This window comes from Parasteatoda tepidariorum, chromosome 12 (genome assembly GCF_982258835.1).
Source record: "Parasteatoda tepidariorum strain Cologne lab strain chromosome 12, Ptep-v5.0, whole genome shotgun sequence".
In the NCBI taxonomy this organism is placed as follows: Eukaryota; Metazoa; Arthropoda; class Arachnida; order Araneae; family Theridiidae; genus Parasteatoda; species Parasteatoda tepidariorum.
Window position 1 is genome coordinate 9,672,831 of NC_141766.1, and position 13,097 is coordinate 9,685,927.

General features: G+C 29.9%; 1 protein-coding gene across 2 annotated transcripts in view; it reads right to left on the minus strand.

Annotated features, from left to right (window-relative positions):
• The window catches only part of LOC107452673 (ileal sodium/bile acid cotransporter), an 82,245-nt gene that overhangs the window by 16,116 nt on the left and 53,032 nt on the right, over positions 1–13,097 (minus strand). For both annotated transcript variants that reach the window (XM_043040012.3, XM_016069226.4), the window contains exons 2-3: positions 5,179–5,384; positions 3,290–3,494 (exon numbers count right to left, since the gene is read on the minus strand). In XM_043040012.3, the coding sequence (XP_042895946.1) occupies positions 3,290–3,494; positions 5,179–5,342 (369 nt within the window). In that variant the 5' untranslated portion in view covers positions 5,343–5,384. The remainder of the gene's footprint in view (positions 1–3,289; positions 3,495–5,178; positions 5,385–13,097) is intronic.

Below are 13,097 nucleotides of genomic sequence, written 5' to 3' on the forward strand. Positions count from 1 at the left end.
TTGTTTAGAAATAGTGGTGGATAAAAATCTACTAAATTGAATTTATTAAACCAAGAATCACAATAATTAAGTAAATTTTGAATACATTTTCTGCAATTCCATAAAAGAGTGTAAATTTTATAGTTCTATATCATGTTATACGTTGCCAGCCAGCTGTTTTTCGCGGCCTATGTGAAAGGTCAGCGTCAGCAAGCGGTGGCAGACGCAGCCTAAATGTAATTTGAGTGTCAGCCACCAGTGGTTGACGCAGCCTAAATGGAAAGTCCAGTGTCTGTCACAGATGGCTGACGCGGCGCTGAACGTGTTAAAAGAAATTGGGATTATATCAAATGTAAAAAGAGATCGTAACATTCTACCAAGGCGTAATTTTCAAATAAATTTATTCAAGCTAAGTATACTACCAGTGTAGATCAAAGCATAACTTTTTTTTCGTATAGATTCTTACATCTGAAATTCTATAAAAAAATTAATTTGTTGCAATTCTAGTTTAGAGTGCGAAGTTCTAACAGAATATTCTTCACTTTTGAAAGTGATAGAAAAATTATTATTAAATAAATTTCCGATCGGTAGAAGCTCAAGGTTAGTGGACAAATGTGCTACGGACTGCGACTGCTAGGAATTTCAATGACATTAGATGAAGACTGAAATTTGTAAGATGTCAACAGAGTTAAATATGACATTGGGTAAAATAAATTTAAAGTTTCGAGTTACTTTGCTGCGTATCAGAACTTGATCTCCCAAAAGTGATATAATGAATGAAATTACATACGTTAAAAGTTTATAACCGTGTTTTAGACACTTTAAACTTTAAAAATAGTTAATAAAAACAAATTTCAAACTTTTTAGAAAGCTTATTAATAGCTAATATGTACCAACTATGATTTTAAATTTTCAAAAGAAGGTGAATTTCGTTCGAGAAAAAAATGTTTGTCCATGAAATATGCGCTTAAGGCATTACATTTTGTATGAATTGCAATACAGATCACAGTGCAACAGAAGTGTATAAACATTTGGTAGACGTATTTAGCTTTTTTCAGAGCCTGCTGAATATGATTCGAAAAGTTTGAAATTGGTGATTTCGTTTTAAGTGACAAGTATTATGGTTCTAAAAAAAACCTCTCAGATCGATGTCTATAATGTTAAAAACATCGTATATCAAAACCGTATTGGATTTTGAACGACAAAAAATGCAATATAAATCAAACGCGATAAACCGTTCAGATCAGAAATGTGCGATCTATCATGGAAACGAATCATGCTTTCGGATAATGTATAATTTTATTTCCTTCAAAAACAGAACTTTCTGATAAACCTAATAATATGAACGGTTTCCAAATTCAAGTCACGTTAGTTAGACTGGTACTTTAAAAAAAATTATACCTTTTATGCAATCCTGTCTAGAATGTTCGTTAATTTGAGTATTGATTTTGGATGTCTTACTTACTTGAAAAATTTCCAAGAGAAAGTGAGTAGGCTAGTTGTTTTTAAAGCACTGTAGAACGTCAAATGTAAGAAGACTATTGAAGTTCAAATCATGGATTGTTGTTAATTTACGTTGCTGTTGTTTCTAGTGCGACTTGCTATATAAGCAAGCCTGCTTGGTTGAACCAAGCGAATTTTTAAAACAGAGGGTGAGTTTCTTGTTTTTCAGAGGCGCCATCTATGGCCAAGAATACAACTCCAGCTAAACACACCCGTCACAACTCGTTTTAAAGGGCGGACCCATTCCTACATCCACTGATCGTAATTTTGACCTGAACCAGAGAACGATCAATCTCCAATTCAGTACCCCCAGAGGTATCGATTTGTTATGGGAAGTTGGAGGACTTTGTGACCTAACAGATTTAACGTGCGCCAGTCACCATTTACTACACGAGGAGTCTTTCGATCGAACTCACCATCACTTAGACATGGACCAACGCCCTCTCAAACAGGTAATCCCAGCCATTTAATTTACGCAAAATTACATTTACATTTCAGAGAAATATTGCGAACAAAAACTGGAATCAACGATGGTAAGCGGGGTAAACTTTCACGTCAATGATGGTTCTAAAGCACAATGATATCCCTTTTCGAGTTTTCCGAATGCTAATAATCTTTTTTACGATGAACGCCTTCTACTATTGTATTTATTTTCGCATTGAAAATACAAATTTGAAGATAGAAATTGTACAACAGAGGGGAAATAAAAAGGATTTTTTGCATAAATTACTGCCTCTATATTATGTTTTTTAACTATGAGATCACTAAAACAAGAGAAATTTTAAGCCACTATTTTTATACATTTTATGCATGTTTAAAACTTATATTTTGACAGATGAACGTTCCGATTTTTGTCCGATAATTTCCATACACATATCAGTTTTCAGCGTCTGAAATTTCTTATGAAAATATATATTTTAGTTTTGAACGTTAAATTTTGCCCCAAATAAATTTTACATATCAAAAAATTAAACCCTAAACGCATATTAAAAATTTACAGAAATTTGATTAAATTTTAATTTCGGGCAATGACTGCTGCGGTCGGATTCCGTAATACCACTATTTCGGTTAAGCGGTATAATAAGTAGGTTTTTTTTTTTTTATGTAAAACTTATTTTAGTACCTTCAGAAAATATTAAATAAATAGCAAGAGATGATATATTTTTAAACATATTATTTACTTTTCTTGAAGATGAAAAAGTCCGAAAATATAAATGTTTTTCTCTACCCTGCCCAAGAGCAGATGAAATTTAAAAGCTGGAGTTGCTCAAAAATTTTAGGAAAATGCTTTTACAGAGATGAAAGTGGGAACAAAGTTGTAGAGTTGTGTCTGTCTCTGAGAAAAACTATATATTCGCGACAACCACAATTAACAAAAACTTGAAGAATAGATATATTGGAAAAAACCTAACCTACATATCAATTTTAAGAGAAAATATAGTCTAATATGAGAAAATTAAAATAATTTTCTTCAAACATGTATTAGTCATTACTTTTTTTTTCATTTACAACCACTGTTCTAATTCAGGAAATCAAAACTGTAACTTCAGAGTTAGTATATCAGATATAGAATATTAGCTAATATGAGAAAATTAAAATAATTCTCTTCAAATCTGTGTTAGTTATTACTTTTTTCGTAATTTAGAAACTCTGTTCTAATCTAGGAAGTCAAAACTGTGATTCCAGATTTAGTTTCTAGTTAAAAATCAAGTTTTATTAACTGATTTTATGCTTTATTTAACTGTTCTTTTATGTCTGAAGCAGAAGCATTAAATAAGAAATGAAGTTAAAGATATTATATTCCTACCTTTGTCAAAAAGCCTGCAACCCGAGACCATTTCCAGTGAACGAGCATACCTAACATGACTGGACATGTCACTGCAACTAGAGTCAAGGCCATTTTCCCGTATGGAATAGCAACATTCTCTTGATTTAAAGATTGCCCATACATGTAAAGATTGAGAGGCATCATACCTAAGGCTACAAGTGTACTACACGTAGTCATAGCTATACTATAAAAAATGAAAAATGATACATAAATTAAAAACATAAATAATAATTTACTGTTTAGTATACTCTCTTCGTAACAAAATGTTTGTCCCATTTGATTTTATTGTTCAAATAATCGAAATAAAAACATAAACTCCAGTATTGAAGATCATAACCATAAAGTTAACGTCAATCATACTTCTGTAAAAGTTCTTCAACTTCTTTAATTTAATAAAAAATCACAGGGAGTTCTGCCATTGACCTAAAATGTCATTGTCACGTACGTTACACTTATCCGTTACGAATACAAATTCGGAAATGCTTAGGTAGGTACTTTATTAAAGTTGCACTAGAGCTCCACAATGGGCTATTGGCGACGATATGGGAAACATTCCTGAGGATGATCCGAAGACAGGTCATTGCAATTTTAATCCTCAACAGAGGGAATGGCTCCTCTGCTTTGGTAGCCCGACGACCTGCGAGTGAAGTCGAGCACTTTACGGTAGAACAGTTTAACGAGGACCAATATCGCGCACCCTCGGTCCCTAGGCAGGCTGATCAAAATAGTCACCCAACCACTTACTGATCGCAGCCAGTGATGCTTGACTTCGGTGTTTTACGGGAAACCATGTCTTTACGATTAGTTTACTGTGGGACCGGAAATTTTTAAGCGGATCTTAACACTCTCATCTGTTAAAAAACGATAAAACTAGGAATTTGAAAGCGGACGAAATAAATGCAAGTTCGAATGCATTATTTAAAAGTTATTCTTCTTAGTTTATATTCTTAGTGATTGATGAATATTTAGGAATGACGTTAATGCATAGTAATTTAATTCATTAATTATAGAGCCGTGGTAGCCCAGTGGTTAGAGGATTGGCCTTTGGTCCTGAGGTCCGAACCCCAATTACGCTAAGACCCACCAAGTACATGTGATATACGCGCTCGTAAAATTTTTGGAGTCAAAGATTCTGTAGTTGGTTTCTGAGCAGTACCATGGGCGATCTAGAAAATTTTTTCTTCCCCTTTAGATCTTTGTCTAAATTGTGGAATGGGCCTTACAAATGCGGAAATACCCCTCTGCGGAGGATTAATATTGTAAGAACATGTCTCCGGATCACCTTCAGTCTGTTTCCCAGACTGTCTCCAATAGCCCATTTTTCATCTCTAGAGTTACGTAAATATAGTGCCTATCGTTAAATATATTCAAGCCTGTTTTTCTTTGTGTTGTTAACCAGAAGTAAAATCCTTAAATTATATTTCTTTTTAAATATAATCAAGATGAATGAGATTTTTCTGTATCAGACAATCATTGGAGTACAATTAAAACCCAAATTGTACCCAAATGTCACTAGGGTACAAATAAAAACCCAAATCGGACAGTCATAACGATACAGACAAAAACCCAAATTGGTGAATCACTGCTGTGCAAGTAAAAACTCAAATCGGACAGTCATAACGATACAAATAAACACCTAAATCGGAAAATCACTATGATGAAAATAAAAATTCAAACTAGTATCCAACATGACTTTATTTCACATCTAAATTTTGCACTCACTCTGTTAAAAGTAAACTCCCCCGAAAAAGACAATTATTTGGGTACAAATTAAAATTTAAACAGTACGATTATTACGATATAAATGGAAACCAAAATTGGACAATCATTTCGGTACAAAAGGAATCTAAAATTATTTGTAGTATTACCTGAGAGAAATATCCCCATCACAGAAATAGGTAAAAATATTTGACGTGACTCCACCTGGACTGCATGCCAAAAGTAAAAGTCCCGTTGCGTGAAGTATGCCCAAACCTAGTATTTTAATTAGTATGAAAGCTGATAGAGGTAGTAGAACAAACTGACTGCACATTCCAATGATTATACCAATTGGTCTTCGTATGTGGGTCCAGAGCTAAAAGAAAATAAAAAACAAGGTTAAGTTTTTATACACAAAAAAAGAGTGAAAAAATTAAAAAAAAAAGCTAAAAATGAAGAAAAAAGCTGAAAATGAGAAAATAAGCTAAAAATGAAAAAAAAAGCTGAAAATGAAAAAATAAACTAAAAATGAAAAAAAAAAGCTGAAAATGAAAAAATAAGCTAAAAATGAAAAAAAGAAGAAAGAAAAGCTAAAAAAAAGGTGGATCACAATTTTCATTAAGGTGAAAACGAAAAATAACTGTTAAAAATGTTAAAATGGCTATCAGAGGAGATATATTTCTGTATTGCAGAATTAAGTTATTTTATTTTGAATTAGTATTTGATGGGAAATACTAACGCAATATTTTATAAATGCACATCCTTTACATAATTAATCCAACATATTTTTATTAGAAAATAACTATGTATTATTTTTTTAAAATTTTGCTAGATCTTTTTCTCCGTAGCAGTTTTCTCAATAATTTCACAAAAACTTCTGAAATATTGCATAATGTAATATATAATTATTATAGTTACAGCATAATGGTGTAGAGGTAACATTTTCTTACATTGTCTAGTAGGTGAATTATGTACCCTTGTTCTTTTTCTAAAAGTCGTGAAAGTTCTTCATTCTATTCATAACTGTTTTTTTTCTTCTCCCTTTTTAAATCTTTTATTTGCCCAATTTTAAGACCAAAATTTATTTAAATATTTAAAACTAAAATTTCTTTTCTAAAATAAAAACTAAGCAGCAAGGATAAATATTGAAGGTAATAATATTTAATGAGGAATAAAAATTATATCTAAATCATTAAGAACTAATCTTTTTTTTTTTCGAATTTTTTTTTAATTATCTAATATAAAAATACATATATACAATCATCAATCATTATTTCATTCAAAAAGTTAAATACTAAATGCATTACGTAATACGTTTATTTTAGTGTGTAATATTCTAAAAAAATACTATTATTACAATTCAAATGTTTCAGTTATCAGATAAATTTATTACTATAAATATGAAAATAATTAATTTTTTTATTTAATTAGTTTCGCAGCTTAACTTGCGCCTACATACTTTTTAATTAGTCAATATATTTTACTTAAAATTTAGTTAATAACGATAAATGAAAATCATGAATTTGAGTTTTAAAACAATATGTTTATGTCTGCATAATGTTTAAAGTGTCAAAAATAATAAACCTAATTCCTAACCCTGCTTCATTCATTGTTCTTGTTAAACTCCTCTAAATTTGAGCCATCGATGTAAGTAAAAATTATTTTAGTTTTAAAGCAAAGTGTGATTGAGTTTTACATCTTCAAATGGCACTATTTCTGTCTATAAGTGATTATTTTATTTTATAACCGTCGTTGAGCAGCCGACAGAATTTTGATTTTACGACTACCAATATTCAACTCCGTAGTCTTGTAATTTTGAATCCAATCCAGAAGACAAGGGAACTCCTGGATCAAGTATTCAAAAAACTTTCCCTTATTGGAGGAACTTTTGATGAAACTAATCCTATATGCGTTACAAGGAGAGGAAAACCACAATAACTTCCCATGATTAGCCTGACGGCAAGGGGACTCTAACTCATAATCCGTCTCTCACTGAGGATATTTTACGTCAACACGGTCATTAGTGATAGCCAGTGCAGTATTCATATTGACCAGCCATCGCTGGGATTTGAACAAGGGTTCACCTCACTGGGTGGCTAGGGCTCTATTCACTGAGTCACTGTGACTCAGTCATTAGATTTAAGAAATTTTACAGCTTTGTTTCACAAAATGAGAAAAAAAAATTGAGTTGGCTTACTATTTAAATAATGCCTTTACACGCAAAGCATTTGAGTGTTCCTAAAAATAGTGCCATTTTTGCGTTACTCCAAGTACTACATAATAAAAAAAAGTACAAAAGTTGAAATATAAAATCATAAAAATACGTTGAAACCTTAGAAATTTGTTAAATTGAGAAACATTTCCATTTAAGATGAACCCAAGCATCGTATACTCAAGTTCAAAATGAGTTTAATTTGCACCATGATATTGCTCAAATTAGTTATTTTAACGTTATTAAAATTGCTATATTAAAGTTCAAGTTATTTGAGAGTTATTATTCATTATTGAAGTTTTGTACAAAAGTTATAGTAATTTGAATATTATTATTTAGTAGTGAAGTTGATATATTAAAGGTGTAGTAATTTAAAAATTTTTCTTCGTTATTGAAGTTTTATATTAGAATTCTAGTAATTTGAAGGTTGTTTTACATTAGTAATATTTGTTATATTAAAGTTTTAGTAATTTGAAGGCTGTAATTTATTAGTGAAGTTGTTATATTAAAGTTATAGTATATTGAAGGTTATTATTCAGTAGTTAGTTGTTATAAAGTTATAGTACATTGAAGGTTATTATTCAGTAGTTAGTTGTTATAAAGTTATAGTATATTGAAGGTTATTATTCAGTAGTTAGTTGTTATAAAGTTATAGTATATTGAAGGTTATTATTCAGTAGTGAAGTTGTTATATTGAAGTCGAAGTAATAAGAACGATAATTGGTTCAATACGATTCATTATTTTAACAATGTATCCAAACACGAAAAATATAGTAGTTGAGTTCTCAGTTAATGTTTGTGGTCTCCTGGAACTTTATCGAGCTTCCCATAAAATACCATTAAAAGTCGTTATAATTACTGAAAATTAAATTAAAAATATCATAATTAATATTCATTAAAAGCATATTTAAAAGAACAAACGCAATTTTACGTCAAAGTAATTGATTTATAAAGAAATAAATTTGTAGTTTAATGAGGAAAAAGAACCATCTGTTTCTATGAGTTTTAATTGTCTTATTTGGTATAAAAACATCTTAAATTGACTTTTAAGAACACGTGAGGCGTACGCACATGTTGTACGCTACTTAGAAAAATGGCAGCGGCGTATTCCAAAATAATCACATGGCTAAAAAAATAATCTTAATACCTTCTTTAAAGAGTTTACTTTGTAACAAATTTATGTTTAAAGTTGGAGGTCACATTTTTCTCAGTTATTATTATTTTTTTCGTTGTATAACCTCATAAATCGTATGGAATATGCCTCCCATAATTGCAATTAAATTTTGAAATAAGCTTCCTTTACCATAAAGCTTCCTTTACAACATAAACATTTGATTCCAACATTGCTGAGAATGTCTTAAAACACAAGATTATATAACACTATTATCTGATGGTTACTATTTATTTTGAAAAAATTAATAATCTGTCTCCTCATTTCCATTTAGACAATTCAGATTTCATCATTACTAAGAAATTTTTCAAAAAAATGCTGGGCCATCGAAAATAACGAATGCCGAATTATAAAACAACAACATTAACTTATGGTCGCTACTGTGCTTTTGCTTTTACAAAATTTTGCATTATGTCTCTTAAATTATTGTTCATAGCTTAATTATTAATGTGACATGTAACATTATAAAACATTATTAGAATTTATATTCTTAAAACATTATTAATGTCTCTATAACATTAATTATAACCCTTTGATTCCGCTGCTGAAAATTTCTAAGATAGCATAAACATTTGATTCTGAAGTTTTCTAAAAATCTAGCATAAGCATTTCAGAAAAAATACTGGATGCAGGATAATAATATTATCCTATGGCTGCAATTTCTAAAAAAAAAAAATTACCAATATGACTTTTTATAAGCTTTATTTACAGAATAAACATTTCGTTCAAAACATGCTTACTGCAATAAGACAACTTTATTCATTTATTTTTAGTATATTTAATGTGTATTAAAACGAAAAACACAGATTACAATATAACTGACAATAAAATAAACTTAATTAGCTTCTTAATTAAAATAGAAAAATTGTCCATATGTTTTGAGAGTGCGTAGACGACGATCTTTCTCAAGATGGTAACACGTGTCTCAAGATAACGTGTCGTCGTCTTGAGAAAGATATATTTAGATCGATTTTTTCTTTTTAATTATGAAGCTAATAAGATACTTTATGTTCAAGTATATTTTTTAAATCAGTGTTCATAGAAATTTTCGTGTCAGATATTTTGGGTCTAATTCAATCATTAAAAAATAGTTGTTTTTAATAATAGTTAAATTTGCGTCTCCTGTTCGCTCCCAATGAAACTTTAAAAAACATTTTGCACTTTTTTTTAAAGATAATTTAAAGTAACAACAATAAAAACAATTTTTCCACGGATAAGACTGTGCATACGATAATATTGTAGGTTATTTTGTCCATAGGTCAAAAATTGCGCTTCTAAGACATGGTTAAAAATGCGTATTTAAGAAAATGTAAAATGCGCAGAAAAAAAATAACTTTTGACCTAATGATCTGATTTTCACGTGCTAGGACGGGAACTTAAGGGTTCATAAAGGTGAATTGGATCTCAAATTTGCTAGTTAACTTGCATGGGCGATATTTTAAGTTACGAAATCAGACATAAAAACGTACTTTCTCTGAATAAACTTACCTTTGCTCCGACGTATTTGGATTTTTCACACTCAAAATATAAGGGGTAGCTGCTATCTGGGAAATTTTTGCCAAAATAGTTTAGTCAGAAGAGTGGTCCAAAGTACGTTAATTTTACTTTTTGCGTATTTTACTGTATCTCGAGAACTCTTTAAATGAATTATGTACAAAATTATAAAATTCGTATATCAAAAGATAATTCCATGCAAAAAAATTAGTTATTTTTTATTATAATATTTAATAATAGTAAAAAAAATGTTGAATTGTGAGGTATTTAATTTGTACACCATATTGAAAAATTTAATTTTAAATGGGAAAATGCAAAATTTGAACGAATAGTCTGCGAGAAATCGAATTTTAACCATACAACATTTTTAAAATTCGATTTTCCGTATTTAAACATATTTTTTTTCACAGATTATTTCGATTTAAAATTTATTTCGAGTCGATAACTCGATCAAATTTTGGATTTTGACATATAAAATTATATTCTTCAAATGATGTAAAAATTGTGTGCCTTGCAACTCAAAATTGTTTTGGCTATTATTAAATTAAATAATAAAAAATGAAAAGTAATTACTAAAATCTATTCATTGCATGGAATCTTCTTTAAATAAATGAGTTTTAAAATTGAGTGGAAATTTTTTTCAATTCGCTTGAAAAGTTCTTGAGATATGGTGAAATTATCATTGAATATGGTGAAGTAAAAATTATCATTAAGAGGTTCAAACTTTGGATCGCTCTTCTGACCAAATTTTCCAGACTTCAGCTATCTCCTATATTTTAAGAGTCAGAAATCTGAATCTGTCAACAAAAAAAAGGTATGTTTGTTCAAAAAAAGTACGTTTTTGATCTGATTTGATAACTTAAAAAATGATCTGGTCAAATTAGTTAGCATATTTAAGGCACCCCGTGAACCAATAGGTTTGAATCATAGAACATAAAATCAGATCATTAGGTCAAAAGTTATTCAGGGTGATTTCTTTTTTGTACAGTAGCCATTTCAAATAAGAGACATAATATTGTATTCCGATTTTCAAACTTCTTTCGTGGGTACTTCCTTTTTTTTTAAGAATTAAATAATAAATACAAATAAATTCGTAATGTTATGATGTTCACTTGCAAAAAGTATTTCGATTTTTTTAACTTCGTATTTTTTTTATTGTTCTCGTTGAAGGATCGTCTCGGTCCCTATAAATTTATAATTACGGTAGTTAACTTACACCCTTGTGCAAATTAATTGAAACAAACTTTTTTTTCGTGTTTTTTAAAGAAGATGTTTTGAGATTGTTTCGGTTACAATGGGGTTGGACCTTTGCAGCCTATTGACGGTATGATGCGTTCTTAGCAGTACATTACTATTCTGGGTAAAAAAAGTTGTTCCAGAGTTGAAGAAATGATACCCTGATGGAACAGGGATTTTTCAACGGGATTTAGCTCCTTGCCAAACGTTCAAAATTGTCAAGAAATTCATGTCTGAGAATCAAATTGAGACATTGGAATGGCCAGGGAACTCTCCGGATATCAACCCAATTGAGAATCTCTGGGCCATATGCAAGAATCGCCTATTAAATATGGACTGTACAACAATGGAGAAGCTAATCACGGCGTTAATTCATGTGTGGTACAAGGACACAAATATTATAAATGACTGTAAAAAATTAGTGGAATCCATGCCGAATCGTGTCCAAATGTTAATAAAGTGTCGTGGAGATCATATTATGTACTAAAAATTTTTGAGTTTGTATAAATTTAAATAAAATAGCATTTTCTTTTAGTTTTCTGATTTTATTGAGTTTGTTTCAATTAATTTGCACAAGGGTGTACCTTTAGAAATTCTGATTTTTAATTATTTTATTGTTTAGAGATTGGAATACGAAGAAATAGTCAGAATAATCGTATCTGTAATTTATCTAGCCCGACCGAGACTTTGCTCCGTAATAATTGTACCTAGTGTTTAAAAAAAACAAGCAAAATTTCTGGTTTAGTGGTGATGTGTCCATTTTCTTAAGTACGCATTTTGAACCGGGTCCATTTTCATAAAATATGCATTTCGAGCTATGCCCATTTTCTTAAATATACATTTTGAGGAATGTACTTTTAAAATACGCCTTTTGAGCTATGTGTTCATATCTACACCAAGGGAAAAGTATGGTAAAAACTACCAGAATATGGTAAAATGGTAACATTTAACGAGTTTCTAGCTTTATAGGAACATCAAAAAGCACGGAAATTTTTACCGAAGCACTGTGGTTATGAATTATTGTGAAATTAACAATAAAATATACTTGTAGTATTATTATCATGCTGTTTGGTAATAAATAGGTAATTTTGTAATGATACCGTAGAGATTTGCATTAAAACCACTCATTTAGTAAAATTTACCTTTTACTTTTGCATTTTTAATATATGTTTGGTAATAAGAATTTTGAAAGTTCCTAAAAAAACCATTTATTCAGTAAAATTTACTTTTTAGTTTTGCATTTTTAATATATGTTTGGTAATAAGAATTTTGAAAGTTTCTAAAAAAACCATTTTTTCAGTAAAATTTACTTTTTAGTTTTGTATTTTTAATGTATGTTTGGTAATAAGAATTTTGAAAGTTCCTAAAAAAACCATTTATTCACTAAAATTTACTTTTTAGTTTTGTATTTTTAATATATGTTTGGTAATAAGAATTTTGAAAGTTTCTAAAAAAATGGAAAAATAAAGGTGAAACAAAGCGTGAAAAACCACTGAAGCCGAGGGAAAAAAATGAAAAACGAAACGAAAAAAAATCACAGTGGCCGAGTAGCAAAACAGGTAAAATTAATTTCCATGCGTTATGGAGAGAAAGGGAGGAAATAATGTCGTTAACAAGGGAATCGGCATTCAAATAAATAAAGAGTAAGATTCCAGGGCATCAAGGTGAGCTGATGTAACAAGGTGAGCTGATGTAACATTTCAGCATTGTCGAAATAGAATTTATTCCGGCAAGTCTTGAATATGGGTGCTTATTTTTGATGCCCGCGAAACATGTCGACTGTTATTTCTTATTTGTTAATTTCTGAAGAGAATGAAATATTCAGTCTGGTAATATTTTACCTCTTTAGTTTATTGGAATTATTTATTCAATTATAGTCATGTTTCTCTCTTTCTCCCCTTCTAAGCGAAATATTATTTTTTATCGCTATATGAATAACGTCACGATCTTCAAAAAAAGATTTCACATCGAAATTG